The following is a 21,538-nucleotide window of genomic DNA, read 5'->3' as shown; positions in this document are numbered from 1 at the left end:
CGATTGACCACCTTAAATACCTTTGACCACTCATGATTGGACACTCCTGTCTATGAAGTTCAAGGCTTAACGAGCTCAGCCAGCCAATCAGCATTGAGCAGTGACAGGCATTCAAATCAGCACAATGACAAGGGGACCCACATTTGTGCACAGCCAGTTTTTCACATTTGATTTCATTTCATACAACTAAATACTGCTTCAATGAAAATCTTTGTTCGGAAAACACCGCAGTACTCCGATGTTCCTAGGAAATGAAAGACATACCACTGTTACCTTATTTGTTGAAAGGAGAGTTAATTATTATGCAGGCTGTGAGGGATTCCCATACTTTTTCATATGACTGTATAGCGCCTTTCACCCACCTATTTAACTCAGCGAGTTTATTCGGTAACATGTTTCCCCTAAGGCTACAACTCCCATTTGTTTCTTAATAGCATGCTGGGAAGTGAAGTTGTGATGTGTTACTGTTTTTTTTTTTGCCGTTGCTTTATTAATTGATTGATTGATTGATTTTCTCCTTGTTTTCCCCTTCCTTGCAGTCTGATGACAAGAAGGCGGCCCTGGAGGAGACAAAGGCCTTCACAACTCAGTCTCTGGCCAGCGTGGCCTATCAGATCAGCACCCTGGCCAGTAAAGTGCTGACCCTACTGGACGCCCAGGCGGCCGATATGAGGCACATCGAGTCGTCCGTCAATCTGCTCTCCCAGGTCAGTGGCCCGCAGTCACTGATGTCCTCCTTTTTCCCCCCGAGTCTCACCTCACTCTACCCCCGGTGTCAATGTTCCGTTTCGGAAGAGGACATTTCACTGGAGACCGCACGCTGGCCTTCTTCTTAATTCCTGCCCATGCAGCAAATCGTTTTGTCTTGCATATCCGACACACAGGCGACTTGAACAACTGAGCAGAACGAGACCCTCGTTGTGGGGGTCCCGTTAATCAGGTTTCGTGCGAGCGGTGGAATTTAGTGCCGGGTGGGGGTAAGGGGCTACTTTGAGCTTTGTAACACATTGAAAACAAGAGGGGCCTAATTAATGTGCCCATTAGAGATAAACACTTTTGCCCACTGGAGCGCAATATGGACACAGCGGGTGACAACGAGCTCGAAACAGTCTGAGACCCCAGCTGAGGGGGGCTTCGTCCTGCCTTAACGTTTTTCCCAGATGACCAGAGGCCACAAAGTGTCTTTCCAGCAGTAAATCCGCGTTTCGTCTTACCGATGTATGCGGGGAGTTTACTCCCCAACCCCCCACTGCGCTGCGAGCTCTGGGCACTGTGACCGGGGTATTAAACTGGCCAAGGGCTTTCAGAGCTGGGATGGCATCCAAGAGCCTTTGTGGAGGAGCAGCGCGCAGCTACGGCGTGAATAGGCGCGGGGTCAGCCGGGGAGTCCGCGCGTCACGCATTCTGACAGTCGCTGCGGGGGAAAGCCGAGCGCTTTGTGTGGGAAGGGGCGACGGGGGCGGGCGGCGCTCAGCGGGGAAAAGCGACGGGCGCAATGAGCCTTAAAAATCATCAGCATCGTCATTACAATTCTTTGATTCAAGAGTTTGGGGAAATCTTTCTAAATAAATAAAGACGCAACACGTGAGCGTAAATAATGAAATGTGTCATAAAATGCGTTTTGTTGCTTAATTCTTTATGCGGGTATTTAAACATTTCAGTGACTGCGCACGCATCCCGAAAGACGCCTTGAAACTAAAACTCATTTTCACCCGTCAGATTTGAGAGGGCGGAGTCTAACGAGTGCTGTGTTTTGATTGGCTTTATATGGCGCCTTTCACGTCTGTCTCTCTGTATTTATATCGCACATTTCATCTGTCTCTCATATAGTGACTTTCATACCTATTGTATCCCATATAGAGAATCTCATATCTATTTTTCTATCACGTAGAGCCTTTCACACCTATTACATGACGCCTTTCATCTTTCTAGCTCTCTATCTATTATTTAGTGCCTTTTAACCATCCGTCTAATTAATATCTTTATCTCTGTCTTTTACATAGTGCCTTTTGCATATATTGAATTTCATATCTATCATATAGAGCCTTTCACATCTATCTATCTATCTATCTATCTATCTATCTATCTATCTATCTATCTATCTATCTATCTATCTATCTATCTATCTATCTATTATACAGTGCCTTTCATATCTATCTATTATATGCCACCTTCAATCTTTCTAGCTCTATATTTATTATATACTGCCTTTCATATATTTAATAATTTATCATATATATTTTGACCATCCATTATATAGTACCTTTCATCTGTTTCTCTTTCTTTTATATAGAGTTTTTCATATCTGTTGTGATATAGTAAATTTTACATCTATCTAATAATCATATGGTGCCTTTCATCTTTATTGCTCTCTAGTGTCTTTCATATCTATTATTTATTGCCTTTTAACCATCCATCTCATGCAGTGCCTTTCATCTATACCTCCATTTTTATAGTGTCTTTCATATCTTTTGTATGTGATATAGTGCCTTTTACATCCATTATATAGATAGATAGATAGATAGATAGATAGATAGATAGATAGATAGATAGATAGATAGATAGATAGATAGATAGATACTTTATTAATCCCAAGGGAAAATTAAATAATGAGAGCATTTACTCCCCCGGGTGGAATTGAAGAGTCGTATAGTGTGGGGGAGGAACGATCTCCTCAGTCTGTCAGTGGAGCTACTCCTCTGCCTGGAAAGATATATATATATATATATATTCATCATATAGTGCCTTTCACATCTATTATTTAGTACCTTCTAACCTTTCGTCCATATCTCTATCTATTATACAGTGCCTTTCATCCTTATTTCTATCTTTTATTTAGTGCCTTTCACATCTGTCTACCTTGTTTCCCACGGCTGTTCATGTGAACTTGTTTATGTAGTGCCTTTCACTTATTCAATCTATCCATGACAATTTACCATTCTAAACACACAGTACACACCTCTCAACTTTGATGGGTGTAAATGATCGCTTTAGTTTGAAGGTGTATTTCATGCTGTGTGTGGGTGTCACTGAAGCATTCAAACACATCATCTCCTTTAGACAGCACTTTGTCTTTGCGCTCATGTCCGCTGTTTTAAGTAAGCTTTGTGAGACCAGCAGAGGCGTTTGCCCGGTGGTCTGTGTGTGAATCCCAATGCCTCAGGGCAGTGATGGGGGCGCTATGCTGTAAAAACTGGCGACGTTCTTCAGATAACCGAGGTCCTAACTCTCTGTGGTCATAAAAGACCTGTGGACATCCTTTTCCTTTCGGGGGCTCCCGTTAGGGGTTGCCACAGCGGAATGTCCTGGCCAAATTACACACCATGCCGTCGTCCATTCTGCTCCCCAAATCATCCATTGTCTGTCTCTCTCACCTTGTCACCTCCTAATTGCCAATATGTGGTAAGCGGACTGGCGCAAGAATAGCGTCCGTCTCATCATACAGGTAGATGCTGCACATCGGTGGTGGCTGAAGTGCAGGCTGCGGCACTGCCTATGTAAAGCTATCTGAGTAGGTAGAAAAAAAACTGCATACATTATTATTATTATTATTATTATTATTATTATTATTATTATTATAAGATGTTATGAAAGTGTGTCGACCAATGACCGTAAAGAAAAATCCTCAAAAAAACTGCACTGGATCCTGGCAGGTTGAATTAAAAGGTTTATGAACGACGCTTATTGCCAACTGTTCCATAGCACTGGTCTCCGTGATAAAAGGCGCTATATTAGAAGACTGCTTCACAAAGCACTTGGACGTGCTTGATATGGCGACACTTTAAGTGGCCGATTCAAAAGGCACCTTATATGCTGCCACTTATCTAGAAAGGCGCTACACTATACACAGTTTTATAAACTGCTTTGTCCTTCTGTTAAGAGAGGCACTATATACTGGACCTAAATATCTACTAAAATGGCGGCGTTTTCTTAAGACAACACAGTCTTTCTTCGGCTTGGGGATGCAGTGCGGTCTTGTTGGCCCTCCCGACTTTGTGCCGCCTGTCCCCTTCTCTAATTGTGAGGACGCTGATCTGTCGGTTTGCAGGAATTCGGAGACCCCTGGGGAAGGTAAGAACGGCGGCTCCTGTAAAACCCGTCCCGTCCCTTTGCCTTCCGTCCTCAAATGGTGACACAATGACATCTTTGAATGACAGTTTTCTTTTCTTTCCTTTTTTCCCCAGTCGGTAGACATGTACCAGGAGAAAGTTTACCGTCGAGAAATCGGCAGCTTCACCGCCATCAAAAGGCTGCCGCGCAGTCAGAAGATCATCGCGCCGACCACCCAGGAGGAAAGGGCCAAATACACCCGCAAGCCCATCATGTACTCGTCCTTGGACAACGTCGGCCACGGGGTCAAGGTGAGGCTCTCTCCTTGTTGCTCCTTGTTTGTTTGAGTCCGGTGGGCGACACAACCCCTTCAGTCCTGGAAGGGGGGGTTGGGGCATTTCTTCGATGTGTAAAATCCGCAGTTCTGTTTTGCAATCAGCGATTTTTTTTTAATAATTACATCATTAGGGTGGCAATGTGGCACTGCCATGTCACTTCAGATACCTGGGTTCAATGTGTCGGTTGGGTCTGCATGTCCTTAAATAAAAGTACTGCAAAATATTACAGTAAATAATAACATAAAATAAGAGTGACATGATATATACGTTTGATGCTTATTTCCTTATTTATTTATTTAGTTGTTTCTTCATTTATTTACTTCAGCGACATGAAATAAGCCGGGAAAAGAAACCTGTCACTTTCACTCGTCAAAGCTGAGAGGGCGGGCTCTAGTGAGTACTGCTTTTTGATTAGTGAAACGTCCACAGAGTGACCGTAACTCTTCGGGCATCATGTGCCACATTTACAACACACATTTCAGATACAGACTCCAAACGATACATTCAGAGTTTCTTGAATTTCAGTTGTCACTTTGCATGGCAGTTTTCGACAACGTTATCTAGCTCCCATATCGAACGAACAAGGCTACAACTTCGAGCGTGCGCACTAGCCACAGTCAAGCAACATACACGTCTTCTCTGCAGACGATTCACCAATCAAAAAACAGTACTTACTACAGCCCGCCCTCTCATCTTTGATGAGTGAAAGTGACAGTTTCTTTTAGAGTTGATTAGATATACTTCATTAATCCCCAAGGGGATATTGAAATGCAGGCTACAGCAAAAAAAAAAAACAGAAAAAAACAGAAAATTCACAGATCTGGACTCAAAAAACAATATAAAACAATATAATAAAAACATATACAGTACAATACATATTCTGAAAATAGTGAAGTCAGTACTAGTTCCCCGTTGCTTCTGACTGGAGTGAAGGAATAGACATCGGGAAGAAACAGTGAAGTGCCTAATGGGCCAAACATGTGTTTAATGACACATCTAATTAATTATTATTGTCACACTAGCTGTGCCTCCTGACTAAGACAGATTAAAATCTAAGTAATCAACATTGACCTCAACATTAACATTTACGGCACATCATCTAGTAGAATGTATTTTGTAGTGATTCTAATAATAAAACACATCCATCCATCCATTTTCTAACCCGCTGAATCCGAATAGGGTCACGGGGGTCTGCTGGAGCCAATCCCAGCCAACACAGGGCACAAGGCAGGAACCAATCCCGGGCAGGGTGCCAACCCACCGCAGAACACACACAAACACACCCACACACCAAGCACACACTAGGGCCAATTTAGAATCACCAATCCACCTAACCTGCATGTCTTTGGATTGTGGGAGGAAACCGGAGCGCCCGGATGACATTTGTCATTCCATTCTATTGTGCCATCTGCTAGAACGACAAATGCAAAACATTGCATTCCTACAAATGTTTGTGATGCACCTTCTGTTGAGATGACAAACTCTGTTATATGTCATTTAGTGTGCGATTCGTATAAGCAGTGTTAACACTTGTTATGCGCCATCTGTTGGAATGACAGAGACACATAGTAACTGGATGGACACACAGATACACCGCCATGCAGATACTTTTCCTGTTATTAAGGTGGATTTTACAGTACTGTTATTTATTTATTTATGTCCAAAATATTCCACCGTTCTAAATAATGTTCTGTTATCCCAGCCAAGGCAGGAGTGTCACTAACTTAACTTATTAGGAGTTATACTTATTAGGATTATAATAGATATACAGTATATGTAAATCGGGGGGCGGGGGTTATTGTGCCTTTATGGATTCACGTGCAAGTCATCCATGCCAGTCAGAATTCATAACCGGAGGAGAGGGGTGCTGGGCTCTCAATGACCAGGGGCTGAACGCTTGAAGCCATTAGACAAGGTGTTTGGGGTACTTTCGACGATTAGGGGCTAGGCAATGGAGATCAGCACCCCACCCCCAACCCTTCAAAAACGCCCACCCTGTGCTCCTACTTCATCAATTTTGTAGAAGGAAAAAAAATGTGGGGTTAGAAAATGGACCAGCTAACATTTTGTTTGATTTCCACTAAACAGGAATCAGGAACGCAACTCGGAAGAACGGGTACCATGAACAGAAAAACAGTCAATAGGGACCCTCAGGGAACTTTGGGGTAAGCTCTGGAAATCACTTGTCGCACAGCATTTTATTTTGAACCTCGGAACTGCACGTGACCCTGTGGGCTTTTCTGCTGGTCCACACCCCAAGCGCATGCGTGTTTAGTTAATTGGCGGATCCGGATCGGTCCTGTTTGAGTGTGTGCCTGATTGGACCTTGACTGATCCCTGATTGGTTCCCGATGTGCTGCAACTCCTCCTACGATGGCCTCGATCGGACAACGCACGGCTTTGAGAACGTCGGTAGATTAACTACTCGTCTACTCTAACTGCCATTTTTCTCTTGCCCAGTAGAGGGCGCTCTGTGACCATTTACAGGCTTTGTTCAGCACAGCTCGCCGCCAAATTTATTCACTTACTCCAGCGTTTCTCAACCTTTAAGTATTTGCGACCCGAGTTTTCATAACAGTTTTAATCGCGCCCCGCTAACTTTTTTTGAAAGGAGCCCACTAATACCAATTTGTTCTTTTTTAATTAATGATATATCATAGATGCATATTTTATTGTACCTACTTAACTTTTATCAACATTTATCTAACTCGATATTTTTTTTTCTAGTATCAGAATTTAGTTTAAGTTAATTTGCTTTGGTTTCAATAGATGTATTTTTCATATTTTTGATTCTTGTTTTCTTTATTTCACATCTTCGCGCCCCCCTTTTTGTTACTTCTCGTCCCCCTAGGGGGGCCCGCCCCATAGGTCGAGAACCACTGACTTACTCGAATGCATCCTGTGTGGCAGTCGAATGTCATCCCGTATGAAACAGCCATCATACTCCAAAGATATGCAATTAGATGGAAGGGCGACTCTAAAATGGCTCAAAATAAAAAGACTTCTGAAGGTGTTTTGACATCCCACCCAGGATGAAGTCCTACTTTATATAGCGAGATATAATCAGACTTTTCATATCTCACGGTATGAGTCAGCTGATCACCTCCTGGTGGTGAGTTGGGTCAGCCGGCGGGTGAGGCTTCCGGAACACTAACCCTGAAAAGCCCAAAGCGATTAGTGACGATGGACTGCAAACATCAGGAGAAGGCTCCTGTCCAGAAGACTTTCAACTCCCAGAGCTTTTCCCACATCCTGGAGGAGGCTTGAGACTTGTTTAACTGCCTCCATTGCGGAAGCGACTTCCAAGAGCTGCAGCCTGAAGGCCTTAGGTTCCTCTTCAGCTGAAACCCCAAGGACCCATCTGTATTGCTTGTTTATGCTTGTTTTTGTGTTACTACAAATGCTTGTGATGCACCTTCTGTTGAAATGACAGAAGCAATGCATTTGTCTCTGTTATATGCCATTTGGTATGGGATTCGTATAAGCCATGTTAACATTTGTGATGCGCCATCTGTTGGAATGACAGAGATATAGCAAATGGATGGACACACAGATGTTCTGAGATGTTCTCGGGCTGAAGAAGAAGGCCTTCCATGTATGGTTAACACAGGAGACTCGTGAAGTAGCAGAGGGGTACTGACAGGCCAAAAAGGCTGCAGCCTGGATGCTCAGGGTAGCAGTAACTTGTGTGTTGGAGAAGTTCGTAGAGATCATGGAAAGTGACTGTCATTGGTCATTTACCTGGGCTAAGCCCCCTTCACCCATATTGTGGGGTATAATTTGACTTGCAAGAGTTTTAGGACCTTTTCTCATCATGCCCCCCGCAATTCATATTTTGGCATTGAGCTTGGGGACAAGTGGACCAGCAGAAAATCAGTGTGGAGAAGAGCAGTCGAGGGTGGCAAACATGCAGACACAAAGACGTGTGTGAGTTGTCACCATGTTGGCCTCAACAGCGTGGCCCTGTCTGTGACTCTGCAGCGCCGTCCCTGCTAGTACAGTCGTTCATTTTATATGATTGTGAAATTTAAACAGAAGTGTGAGTCATTTACCTCTTAATGCTTCCTTTCTTCTTTGTCTTCAGAAGAGGCACTCGACAACCCGAACCCGTCCAGTGCCCCATGGTTCCCTCTCTGACCAAGTGTGTCTCAGTCACCTCTCTGAGTGACCGCGCCAGCAGGTGAGTTGAAATCTTTACTTGGACCTCAGCTGAAGACCCCCAAAGCTGACTTGAGAGCAGGAAGGGCAGGCACAGTTAAAAAAAGCCAATGTCCTCTGTGGTGCTGCTGTCAGGAGAAGGTCTTCATGTCACACACAGTTCATGTTGCATGGTGTCTTTCAGCAGCGCCATTTTCATCAGGGTTGTGGTAAAGTGCAATTTCTTATGAGCAGCGGCCCTTTACTGGTCCTTTACTGGGTTGGGTAGTTCTTTCCTTCCATGTTGAATCCTTGTTTGGCCAGAAACCATCTCAGTCTTGGAGGGCTTCTTTGCACATATGGGATATGGTCTACAGTGCAAAAACTCATTCTCGATTAAGTGTACTCGGTCATGGGAGGATTTTCAGAAATGGTTTGTTTAACAATACGTACACAAAAAAAAATAATAATAATTCTTTACATTTATAGAGCACTTTTGTCACTACTCAGATATGTATGTCTAGGGGCAAATGACTGGTACCTGACATAGCAAATATACAACACGTGTAAAGTGAGATTTTTTATGGAAGTTTTGATATCGCTGGCTGCTTTTTCAGTGTCGGTGCCCATTGAAGCTTGTTATGTTAGGAACCCATCACTTCAAACAGCGGATAGAAAGATATCATTAAATAAAGAAACAAGTTCTGAATAATCAGTGCTTCTGTATAAATATGCCCCTGCACCAATCATACCCAATTTAAACAGACACACCCCCTCATTAATACACTTCCACTTTGAATAGGCACATGCCCCTCAATAATCCAGGCCCACTTTAAATAAACACACCCCCTTACTAATCCACTCCCACTTTGAATAGGTACACGCCCCTATTCCCACATTCATTAGACACAAACCCTTCATTAATCCCTGCTCTCTTTAAATAGACACATGCACTTTATTAATCCACTCTCACTTTGCATAGACACACCCCCTCATTAATACTCTCCCACTTTGAATAGGCACACACCCCCTCAGTAATCCATGCCCACTTTAAATAGACACACCCCTCATTAATACTCTCCCACTTTGAATAGGCACACACACTTATTAACCCACTCCTACTTTTAATTGACACACCCCCTCATTAACCCACTCTCACACACCCCTTATTTCCACATTCATGAGACACAAACTCCTTAATAATCCGTGCCCACTTTAAATAGACACATCCCCTCATTAATACACTCCCACTTTTATTAGGTACACTCCCCCTCAGTAATCCATGCCCACTTTAAACGAACACAAACCCTTATTAATACACTCTCACTTTGAATAGGCATACACCCCTCAATAAGCTGTGCCCACTTTAAATAAACACACCCCCTCACTAAACCACTCCCACTTTGAATACGTACACACCCCTATTCCCATATTCATTAGATACAAACCCCTCATTAATTTTTGCTCTCTTTAGATAGACAGATGCACTTTATTAATCCACTCTCACTTTGCATAGACACACCCCCTCATTAATACACTCTCACTTTGAATAGGCACACACCCCCTCAATAATCTGTGCCCACTTTAAATAAACACACCCCCTCACTAATCCACTCCCACTTTGAATACGTACACACCCCTATTCCCATATTCATTAGATACAAACCCATCATTAATTTTTGCTCTCTTTAGATAGACAGATGCACTTTATTAATCCACTCTCACTTTGCATAGACACACCCCCTCATTAATACACTCTCACTTTGAATAGGCACACGCCCCTCAATAATCCATGCCCACTTTAAATAGACACACCCCCTAATTAATACACTCCCACTTTGAATTGGCACACACCCCTATTTCCACGTTCATTAGAGACAAACCCCTCAATAATCCACACCCACTTTAAATAGACACTTGCACTTTATTAACCCACTCTCACTTTAAACAGACACACCCCCTCACTAATCCACACCCACTTGGAATAGGCATATGCCCTCTCAATGATCATTTCCAACTTTAATTAGACAAATGCCTCTCATTAGTCCATGCCCCCTTTAATTAGACCCAAGCGCCTCAATAAAATGGAGTGACACGAGGAGAATGTGCAGTACACTGGATCTGTGAGGCAGCCACACTAACCACTGCATCACCACACCGCCTTTAAAATTTTATAAATCAGTAAAAGGTGTCAGGAATTCTGTATTCTTAATGTTCAGGTGAGCTTGTTGTTGTAAATTAATTTGCGCAAATAGCACCTTTTATAATGCCAAGTGGAGAGAACGCAGATCAGGAAGCAGACCATTTTTGGTTGTTGTAGCAGGACCTGCAGACAGATTCAAGTTGTCCCCTGAGGCTGTGAGGCTCGCGTGGAGACCCTCTGCACTCTACTTGGGCTGTGCGGGCTGAGGTCGTTCTTGTTGACCAAGACATGTAGCTTTATTTCTTTATCCTAACCTTTATTTTCACTATGTATTGCAGTTCCAGTTTTGGCATCGCTGTACCTCCTCCAGTGATTCCTCCGACTCCAAGCATGGCAGATGTGGCGTCACCTCAGACTGATGAAGTTTTGCCCCCTCCACCACCTCCACCAGTAGACCCTGCGTCTGAACCTATCTCAGTGGTCCCTGCTCCACCTCTGTTAACAGGTCAGTAGGGCCGCTTCGCTACCTGTTTCATATTTGTGTGCCCGTCCCTATCAATCTTCGGTGCCCAGTGTATTGGTCTGGTATGAGAAGAGATAACAGAAATGAGCTGGCGGACGCTTGCTGCTTGCCCGGGAGTGGAGAACATAATCACGGCTGTTAATTATCACTTTGGGACAGAAAAATAAATATCAGCGGGCAAATAAAAAAACAACAACAAATGAGCAGTAGCCAAAGACCCCTGAAATGAATGAAATTTGCAGTTTGTATCTCAGCAGGCCTCAGGGTTAACATGCCAGCCTGGCCTTGGCTGCCTAATTCAGGCTGAGGTCCAGGTGTGTCTGGTAGAGACGTCAGAGATAGTGAAGATGGCCGAATGTGCTGATGACTCACAGGGAGCAACACACACTGTCAGTGTGACGACCTTTGTGTCTCAAGGCGCGCCTTTGACTCAAGACCAGTCAATTAAAGAGCCTCAAAGGGGACTGAGCTGTCACATCTCTGACTGGAAAACGAATGCAGCAGGTACAGGCAATGGACTATCGGGCGGTGGGCATAGGGGATCTGGGACAGACAAATTGTACTTTACTTTCATTCACCAGATTTGAACTGAACCAAAGGTTTAAAGGTGGTCCTGGAAAACCATGGGCAAGACATGAGCCGCGGAAGAAATAATCTGCCTGACACCCGCAGAGTTTCAGATTCTGTCTCCTCCAATGGAATACGGTGGCCCATCCATGCAATATTCCTTATGATGAATAAAATATCTACCTATCTACCAAGCAATGACGTGGGGGAAATGATCCACAGGAGCCTGGTGTGGACCCCAACCTGTTGGTCACGTAATCCCATCATCCACTGGGGCAGGACACGTGCATCTTTAGTCATAGATTAATATTACGACATTCAGGAGCAGGAGGAGTTGAGGGTGAGCGGAACCCATCCAGTGGAGGGAACGTGACATCTGTGTCTGCTCCATTAAACCGTGTCCCCCATCTATCTATCTATCTATCTATCTATCTATCTATCTATCTATCTATCTATCTATCTATCTATCTATCTATCTATCTATCTATTATGCAGTGCCTTTCATATCTATCTATTATATGCCACCTTCAATCTTTCTAGCTCTCTATTTATTATATACTGCCTTTCATATATTTAATAATTTATCATATATATTTTAACCATCCATCATATAGTGCCTTTCACATCTATCTATCTATCTATCTATCTATCTATCTATCTATCTATCTATCTATCTATCTATCTATCTATCTATCTATCTATCTATCTATCTATCTATCTATCTATCTATCTATCTATCTATCTATCTATCTATCTATCTAGTTGGTCACAAGTGTATTGTGACCGGTTGCCTAAATGATCAAAATACCAGTACGGTTCTTATTCAACAATTAAAAGCCAACACTGATGGTTGCAGTCATTTTATCAAGGGAGACCCCCGTCCCCCCACGTTGTGGTTCATGAATACACAGACAGGTAAAACTAGAACTGGGTCTGAACACTATAAAGGGTTGAGAAATATTGTATTGCTTTTCCACCATTTACTCCTTTTCCACTGATTTCTGTAGTTCATCGTAATATTTCACATTTGGTCTTCAGCACTTATTAGGAAGTATTGCCAAGACTAATAACACACATATTTAGGTTCTTATGTCTTGGAATTATGTTCCCAATATTCATTTAAAAGTAAGTTTACTGCTCTGCGGTCTTATAAAATGGAGGGTCATGATATAGTCAGATCATGGAAAAAGATCACGCCGACTACGCCAATGCCTATATTTGGACAGAATTTACACACGCCATCAAAATCTTTCTTTTGATTGGCCAAAAAGACGCTTGATGTCATACTGTTGATGAAGGTCCCAGGGTGGGAAGCCCTCATTTTTGCCTTTTATTACAGCTGCTCTGGCACTGGATACAGAGGCTTCACTGCTAATCTTCAAACACAACATCTGGAAAAGACACATCAAGATGCAAGAAAAATCAGACTTCCAAGGACTTGATTAATGGATGTCTATCTAAACTTCCTTCCTACCTTCATGGTCATTCAAAAGTGTCGTTCTGTAACAAAAACCTGAAATCTAGCGCCTTGCTCATACTGACCCTGTGTCTACCAGTCTATTTTGATCACATGTGGAGAGACAGCAGGCCCTCTCTGCCTGTTGAAAATGGCTGCTGATAAGTCTGAGGTGAAGCTCTTCTCAGTGTTTTGCTCCACTCTGCTTGTCCTCGGTGGATTTCACATCCTACTTTCTCAGCACTCTTCATATTGCTCAGCCAGGTCCTTTTTCTTTAATCCTAAGCTCCATGTCTCTTGACCTTACCAGGGTTCTCCTCCATCTCCATCCCACCATGGTCTGTCCTGCTTCATGGCTACCTGGTTCCTATTAAACATCTCAACAAGCTCACCTGATGAACTGAAGGCAGAAGACTCAATTCCACCCAATGGCGGAAGCAACACGTCAATTTGTTGTCGTTGCCACATTGTCATACTGTAGACGAGGAGCAACGTGTAAACATTTTTAAAAAGCGACCAAAGAAATGAGTAGAAACTTCAAAGTAAAATTGAATGTAAAATTGCTGATTCCTGTGGGCTCTCCAGTGACCTTGACCCTGACTAATGGACTCCTTTGCTTTTTTTTTCCACAGGCTTCTCAGGTCTTGATGGACTTTCATCACCTGACACTCCGGACTTTCTGCCTCCTCCGCCATCGGCACTATCTGGTTTGATCCCCCCACCTACAGCTCCGCCCCCACCACCGCCCCTGGAGGATGAGCTTACTTTTGGTAGGTGTGGTCTCAGATAGATATACATAAATGTGCTGCTAGCCCCGCCTTTTGCACTCCATCCAGTGGGCTTTGAGCTTTTCCTCTTCTCACTCCTGCTGAACTGAGAGGCAGCGGTCCCCATGACTCCTTTGTCGCTAGTTAGATGGTGGCTTTGTGACTCTCGGTGGCCTCGTTAACGTGTCTTAATCCTCTTTCCCTGTCTTTTCAGCCCGCTTGCCTCTGCTTTCTTCTAAACTGTCAAGGGGTCAGCAGGGTCCTGACAGGCCATGTGAAAGACGTCACCCAGCGCGCTCACAGCTGCCTCACCCTGTGGGTCAGAGTCTCTCAGTGTCCTCTTGGTGCACATGTAAGAACGTCTTTATCAGAAATTCCATCCATCCCTCCATCTGTCTGCCCATTCATGTGTCCATCCATCTTGGTCTGCAATGCAATTGAGTTGCCAAACTGAACTACGAGGGCGAGTCAAAAATGAGCCGCACTCCGGTTATATTAAAACTAGTGTTGGCAGCACTGTCTTATCAGCGCTTTCTTTCCCTATGAGGTCCCCGTCTCCCGAGTCACCGCTGTGCAGGTGTGGACATGTCACGTCAGATCATCTGTAACTCGGTGCAGCTTGTGATTTGCACGAGAGAAGAGCAACGGGCAGTGATTTGTTTATTTGTGGTCCGAGGGTGTGTCTGGTGCCGATATTTATTGAACACTTTGGGCACAGTATGGAGAAAGTGTTTTGTCACAAAGAAGTGTGGATGAAGGTCACACGAGTGTCAGCCATGAAGAAGGAGCCGGACGCCCGTCCACGTCCATGACTGATGACAACACTGAGAGTGCACAGGAAGGGATTCTGATGAATAGACGAGTGACAGTCGATGATCAGCTACGGCTCTGCCTGTGCAATAATCCACGACAGACTTGGGTTTCGAAAGAAGTCCTGCGAGGATGAAGATTTACGTCTGATTGAGAGATGAAGACAGCGATGCATTCGGGGCTCGCAGCTCAGCTTAACACATCTTTTAATGAAGGAATACGAAAGAAAGCTTGTTGACAGATGGACAACGTGTATTGAAAAGCAGGGAGACGATGTCGATAAACGTCTTTTCTGAAAGTTGATTAAAATAAATTCTACAGCTGGAGCGCTGATCATTTTTGACTCGCCCTCATACTTATTAACCATTATTATTAATCCATGGCATCGGGCCCTCAAAAACCACCCCGAGCCAGCAGGGTCCTGGAGTCTTTACATTGTCACAGGAGTAACGTCCTCCAATCAGAAAACATAAAATCTGCATGTGTGGCCTAATGGCTAAGGCAACCACTAACTGAATGTAAAGATTCCAGTCAAAATCCCACCGCTTACACCATCTGTGTGTCCATGAGTGGGTCACTTAGCCTTCCCTGTAGCTGCCATGGATGTTTTGAGACCATCGTATTGTGCCTTTCATATCTATCTATCTATCTATCTATCTATCTATCTATCTATCTATCTATCTATCTATCTATCTATCTATCTATCTATCTATCTATCTATCTATCTATCTATCTATCTATTATATAGTGCCTTTCACATCTATCTATCTATCTATCTATCTATCTATCTATCTATCTATCTATCTATCTATCTATCTATCTATCTATCTATCCCGCCCCCCCGAGATGACTGCCCGGTCACTGCCCTGTAGTGCACTCGCCTGTCAGCCTTGGCTGATTGCTTTATTATGTCTTGCAGTTTCCTCCTTCTTTTGTTCACTTTGTACTTTTATCACATGTTCCCTGTTTATGATTTCTCTTTTTTGGGTGTGTTTTTTTTTATTCTCTCCCCCCTTAGTGATCATTCCTCCCCATCCCTCTTATCCCCCCCCAGTAGCTCCCCCTGCCCCACAGATTCCGCTCACTCGGTTGGCCACGTGGTTTCTCGAACACAGTAAGTACCCACACAGCACTAGGCTGCCGATAAAACAATAGACTAGAGCATATTTTTCTTTTTTATAGCGCCTTACACATGGAAGCATCCCAAAGAAAAGTGAAAATAAAACTCCTTGATATAATCAAAGAAAAAACAAAAGGCTAAGCTGAAACAGTAAAGTGGGTGAGCCATATAGCTCCAAAAAGCTGGCATCCAGTCAGGCCACAGATAAGTGCACGACCAAACTTATGGAAAATTCCCGGTGCATGCTGTGTTTAAAAGTGAAATCTTTACCTCCATCACATGCTGTGGCCCACCTGAAGACCCTCATTTACCCCTCAGTGATGGGCACACTTCATATTAGAATGTCTGTTTAGATATCTGAGGTCTGGGTTAGGCCCAAGCCTGGCATCTAGTTTTGGAGGCTGAACACGGGCACAAAAGTGTAAGTACGCTTAATCAGAACATAGAGGCCCCTGCTTTGTGCCCAGCACTGCCCAGGATAGTCTTTGGACCCCCCATAACCCCAATTAAATGGGTCGGAGGATGTTGTGCTATGAAGGATTAGATTCCCTAGCAGGAGTTGGCCTACTTTCCCTGTGATTATCCCCCCTGCCAACTGTATGCTATCACCTGTCATCTGCTGCCTTGCCAGTTGTACTTCCAGCATGTGATCTAATAAAAGTTTACACGGGAAAGGCAGAATGCCAGTGGACGATGGTGACGACCCCCAACACTTTCGTAATACAGAACAGCAACTGAAAGCAAAAAGTCTATGCAGGATTAAAAAAAAAAAAAACTACAGAGGGTCTGAAATGGGGAGGGGGTCCTAATGTTACAACCCACCCCCCCCAAACAAATACACAAATTGTAGTCTCCTTTGAAATGGATGATGGTGCCCCCACCACCACCCACGAAAACTTTCATAATACAGAATACCAACTGAGAGCAAAAAGTCTATGCAGGATTAAAAAAAAACAAAAACTACAGAGGGTCTAAGATGGGGAGGGGGGTCCTAATGTTACAACCCCCACCCCCGACCTAACACACTAATTGTAGTCTCCTTTAAAATGATCAGAAGGGCCCCACAAATTTCACAAGAGCACCACTCATGATTCATTGTCCTTGTAAAGTGCTCTTTGTGAAAGGCGCTATATAAAGTAATGGCTGATTGAGTGACTGATTGATGGGACCCCCCGGTCCATTGCCTGGCCAGGGTGCCACCTGTGCGTAGTTTGAACCCTGATCCTGTGTTTGTGTGGTTTGTCGCCTAGTGACCCTGCAGTGGTGGTGATGAACGAGCGCCCCCTAGAGGACAGGCACCTCCTGTAAAAGGGGCTGCTGAACTTGGCTCTGGCTCCTCTGTGGTCCGCTTTGGGAGAGCTGGAGTGGTGGAAAAAGGGTAATGAATCATGGCAGCTCAGATGGGATGAGCGCACTGTGAAGATGAGACCCCTTTACCATCAAAAGCAAGCCGAGCTCAGCTTTGCTTTGATTATCTAACACACTTGTTGTTTTTTTTTTCTTGGCAATCTGAGCAGAGTGTGGACCCCCAATTTGTGACCTGTGTGATGAATGCCACTTGAATGAAGAGAAACTGGTTACATAGCTAGAAATTGGGGTGAAGGCTTTTAAACAAGAGGGGGTCCATCATATCATAACAGACCACCAGCATGACCACACTGAGTCACCCCGGGACTCTTTTTGAGAGATGAACAGCAGAGTCGGCCCCCCACACATTCAGCCGTCACTCAAACCTGATGAATGATGATTGGATGTTTGATTTATGACTGCAGAGACTTAGCAGGTAGTGTCGTCGCCTAGTGGTCAAGATGTCAAAGTGTAAACTAGAAGAATTGGAGGCTCCTCCTTATCCACGTTTATCTTGTCACGTGACCTTGAGCAACACAAAGTGGTGCTTTGTTTTTATGAAAGGCGCTATATACAAAAAAATGTTTTTATCTCCAGGATTAAAAATGTGGCAGACTCAGTGGAGGTAGGCTGGCAGGACTGGCATTCTGTGTGGTGCTGAGGTGTCACCTGCTGCACAGCTGCACTCGGGTCCCACTTTGGGTGGTTCGTTGTTTGGTGGGTGCGACAACGCGCTGTGTCCTCTGTAATAATACGTGGAGTCCTGCACCCTAGGGAGCGTCTTTAATAGTTTCTGCCCATCCGCTTTCTGTTTCTACCCCCAGCCCACCACCTTGAGCTCCTTTCCTAATGTTTGCTTTCTATTTCCAGAGTCCGATTTCACAGCCCCTCCACCGGATGAGCTCTTTGAATTCAACTCCACGGAGCCTCCTCTTCCTCCCCCAGTGGACTACGACACAGACGCCCCAGCCAACTACCTGGAGAAAGGTAAGGGCTACACTCCTGCCTTTTGGGGGATCATGGTGGTAAACTAGTGGTGCCAGTGATGCCAATGTGAAATGCTGTCCTGTGCAGTAATGGGGTGTGTCGGAGAACGAGGAGAGGACCCCCAGACCTGGGTGCGCTGAACCTTTAAATTTATTTGCTAAGCAGGCAAGTCAACAAAAATCGAGTAAACGTCAGTCTGGGGGGCTGCTTGGGAACAGTTGTGAAAGGACAAAGTGACAGAACTGATCATGGCAGGCGAGGAGCTCAGAATGACATACAACATTAATTTCAATTCCTGGGCTAGAAAAACCTGAGGGCTTACATCAGAGGGAATTCCACCAAACAAAGGGGTCTTTGAGCGCTTCTTAAACACATTGAGGGAGTCACATGGAGGTGGGCAGCTCATTCCACCAGCCAGGAGCTACACAGGAAAAGAGTCTGGACTGAGATTTGATACCACGCAGGGAGGGGGCATCACCCAGATGCTATTCAATAGCAGAGCCAAGCAGTAGAAAAGGAGCAGAGGACCCCAGCCGGGTCTCCATATATCTACAGGTGGCTGCCCCTCTGACTACCCTGTAGGCAAACATCAAGAATATGAACTTCAAAGTAGCAATCTGAAAAGAGGAAGAGGAATGACATGTCCCCACCTCAGCTGCTCCATTTTGGTGACACATGCCAGTTCTCCTGTCAGCCGATGTGACCAAAGCCAGGACCAGAACTGGTGCTGCAGACTCTTGTGGATGTTACGTGGAGTGAATCTACCAGACTCATAAACTGTAGCAATGCGATCATTGAAGGAGAACTGGTCCATCGATCACCACCCACGGGTTGTGTGCCAGCTATGCAGGTGTTTGTGACATTGAGGCGAGCTGAATAGAGAAGGGGTGCCAAGTAGGTGGACAAGGTGGGATAGTGAGAAGGTCTGATTTCTGAGGCTGAGCTGGAGATGGCATTCCTACACTCAGGGTGATCCTTGCAGAGATTCTGGCCGATAACGTGTGGTCCTCTGAAGGGAAGGACGGGCACAGGTGTGTCTTCAGCTTAGCAATATGTCAAAAGAGGAGACAAAAGAGCCAAAAAAAAGGTTTGGGGCAGCCTCCCGTATAATTGATTCTGGCTGCAAAATGATTAATGGTGTGTACCATTGTGTACAGATTGGGGTCCAAAACAGAACTGACTGGTGAGGGTGAGATGGTGGGTTTTTAAAGTGTGGCAGAGGAAGTGAGGCAATTATGACTGGAACCGGAAGTGATGTCATCAGGGCTCATGACTGGACGTGGTGTCCTCTGAACCGGAAATGACGGGCTCCATCGGGCTCATGACTGGAAGTGGTGTCCTCTGAACCGGAAGTGACATCATCTGGGCTCATGACTGGACGTGGTGTCCTCTGAACTGGAAGTGATGTCATCGGGGCTCATGACTGGAAATGGTGTCCTCTGAACCGGAAGTGACATCATCTGGGCTCATGACTGGAAATGGTGTCCTCTGAACCGGAAGTGACGTCATCTGGGCTCATGACTGGATGTGGTGTCCTCTGAACCGGAAGTGACATCATCTGGGCTCATGACTGGACGTGGTGTCCTCTGAACTGGAAGTGACGTCATCGGGGCTCATGACTGGAAGGGGCGACATCAGGCTTGTGACTGGAAGTGGCGTCATGGAGGTCAGGCGGAATTTCCTGTAACTGGTCTGCAGTGGAAAGACATAAAGGTTTAATGCCCCTCACCACCCCCTGGTCTACCATGGAATTACCTTTCTTTGAGCCCTTTAGCTGCCTCCCATGCGCACGTGCGTGAAAACCTGATAAGAAACACCATGGGACTGGGTGATGCGGCCTAAAGAAGAGGTGAAGAGAGAAAAGAGGAGAGGGCCCAGCATCAATCCCTGGGACACCCCAATGCTTGCCTGGTGCCATCTTCCCCATGCTGGTACACATTGTAGGATCTGCTCAAGAGGCTGGACTCAAACTACCTGATGGTGGTCCTAGTGATGCCAGGGTTTGAGAGGGTAGCAAGGAGGACCAGGTGGGTGACCATGTCGAGGGCAGTAGAAAGATCTAGCAGGACGAGGACAGATGACACGCCGGTAGCTCTTGCCAGCCACAGGGTGTCGACAATGATAATCGGAGCCATCTTGGTGGGGTGGCCTGCCTGATTAGGTCCAAGCCATCTGTTGTTGTAAAAGAAAGTGAGAGACCTGGTAAGAGACAACACAGGTAAGGAAGGAGAGAAGAGGGACTGGACTGTCTCTAAATATCTGAGATGGGTCAAGAGTGGGCGATAGCGCCACCTACTTTTGTTTTTTTGTCTACAGCATGTCCTGGCTTGACTATTCTCCTCTCTCGTTCCAGTGGTGGCCCTCTACAGCTACACGGGCAGCAGGGAGGACGACCTCACTTTTCAGGAAGGAGATGTGATTTACGTCATGAAGAAGAACCCTGACGGCTGGTACGAAGGCGTCCTCAACAATGTGACGGGTTTCTTCCCTGGAAACTATGTGCAGCTGGCGTGATGGTTGAGGACACCTGGAGGTCGGAGACTTGAGGAGCACAAAGCGCTGGACTCTCATGTTAATGTTCTTAACTTTTTTTTGGTAACTTGCGTCGCATTTCATGTTATGGCAGACACTGGAGAGGCCCACCCTGCCTATGCAGGTGCCCATCCTGCACTTTGTGAAATACACAAGTGGTAGGGCACCCTCCTGGTGGCCACACTATACTATAACGAATCAGGCTAACGTGCAGGTAAGAGTGTGGCTACCTTCATGGGAAACATGAAGATGAGGGAATACTTCATAAAAAGTGAAGCGTAAGACGCCCACCTAAATATGCAAAATTTAATGGCAGATGAGTGAAGTCGGCTGGTGGCTGGGAATGCCAACTTGTCCACTCACCCCCCACCTGGTTAAATGCACAGCTTTTGTTCATTTCTAGTCTGTCGTTCTCCCCTTTCTTCTGAGGCATCGTCCTGCTCTACAGCCAACGTCAGTCTCTGTGTGTGTGCCTGCTCTGCCCACTGGGGGCAACATTTACCCTCCATCTGATTCATTTGTGATGGGTTCCTTTGAACATTAATAGACAAAACATACGTCAATTTGCAAGGTTAGAGGGTCATCTTTTGGATTAGTCCTCACTTTAGGCTACCAAAACCCTACTGAAATGGTAGGCTTTGGCCTGCGCTGGCCTAAAAACGAGACTTAAGTTATTCAAGTTAAAAATGTCTACAAGGAAAGGAAAACAGGGAATACAAAAAGAAAACAACATCAAATTTCATTTCATTATTAACCTCATT

At 45.0% G+C, this 21,538-nt stretch overlaps 1 protein-coding gene across 2 annotated transcripts in view; it reads left to right on the top strand.

Annotated features, from left to right (window-relative positions):
* LOC120517298 (ABI gene family member 3-like) overlaps nucleotides 1-21,142 on the top strand; it is a 44,987-nt gene extending 23,845 nt beyond the window's left edge. The window contains exons 2-11 of one of the 2 annotated variants that reach the window (XM_039739506.1): nucleotides 540-707; nucleotides 4,185-4,361; nucleotides 6,477-6,553; nucleotides 8,473-8,568; nucleotides 11,007-11,173; nucleotides 13,847-13,984; nucleotides 14,196-14,333; nucleotides 15,810-15,905; nucleotides 18,129-18,245; nucleotides 20,599-21,142. In XM_039739506.1, the coding sequence (XP_039595440.1) occupies nucleotides 540-707; nucleotides 4,185-4,361; nucleotides 6,477-6,553; nucleotides 8,473-8,568; nucleotides 11,007-11,173; nucleotides 13,847-13,984; nucleotides 14,196-14,333; nucleotides 15,810-15,905; nucleotides 18,129-18,245; nucleotides 20,599-20,759 (1,335 nt within the window). In that variant the 3' untranslated portion in view covers nucleotides 20,760-21,142. The remainder of the gene's footprint in view (nucleotides 1-539; nucleotides 708-4,184; nucleotides 4,362-6,476; nucleotides 6,554-8,472; nucleotides 8,569-11,006; nucleotides 11,174-13,846; nucleotides 13,985-14,195; nucleotides 14,334-15,809; nucleotides 15,906-18,128; nucleotides 18,246-20,598) is intronic. The other variant, XM_039739507.1, reaches the window with a different exon arrangement.
* Nucleotides 21,143-21,538: the final 396 nt, after the last annotated feature.

Source organism: Polypterus senegalus, chromosome 17, assembly GCF_016835505.1.
Source record: "Polypterus senegalus isolate Bchr_013 chromosome 17, ASM1683550v1, whole genome shotgun sequence".
In the NCBI taxonomy this organism is placed as follows: domain Eukaryota; kingdom Metazoa; phylum Chordata; class Cladistia; order Polypteriformes; family Polypteridae; genus Polypterus; species Polypterus senegalus.
This window is presented reverse-complemented; position numbering and strand designations above follow the sequence as displayed.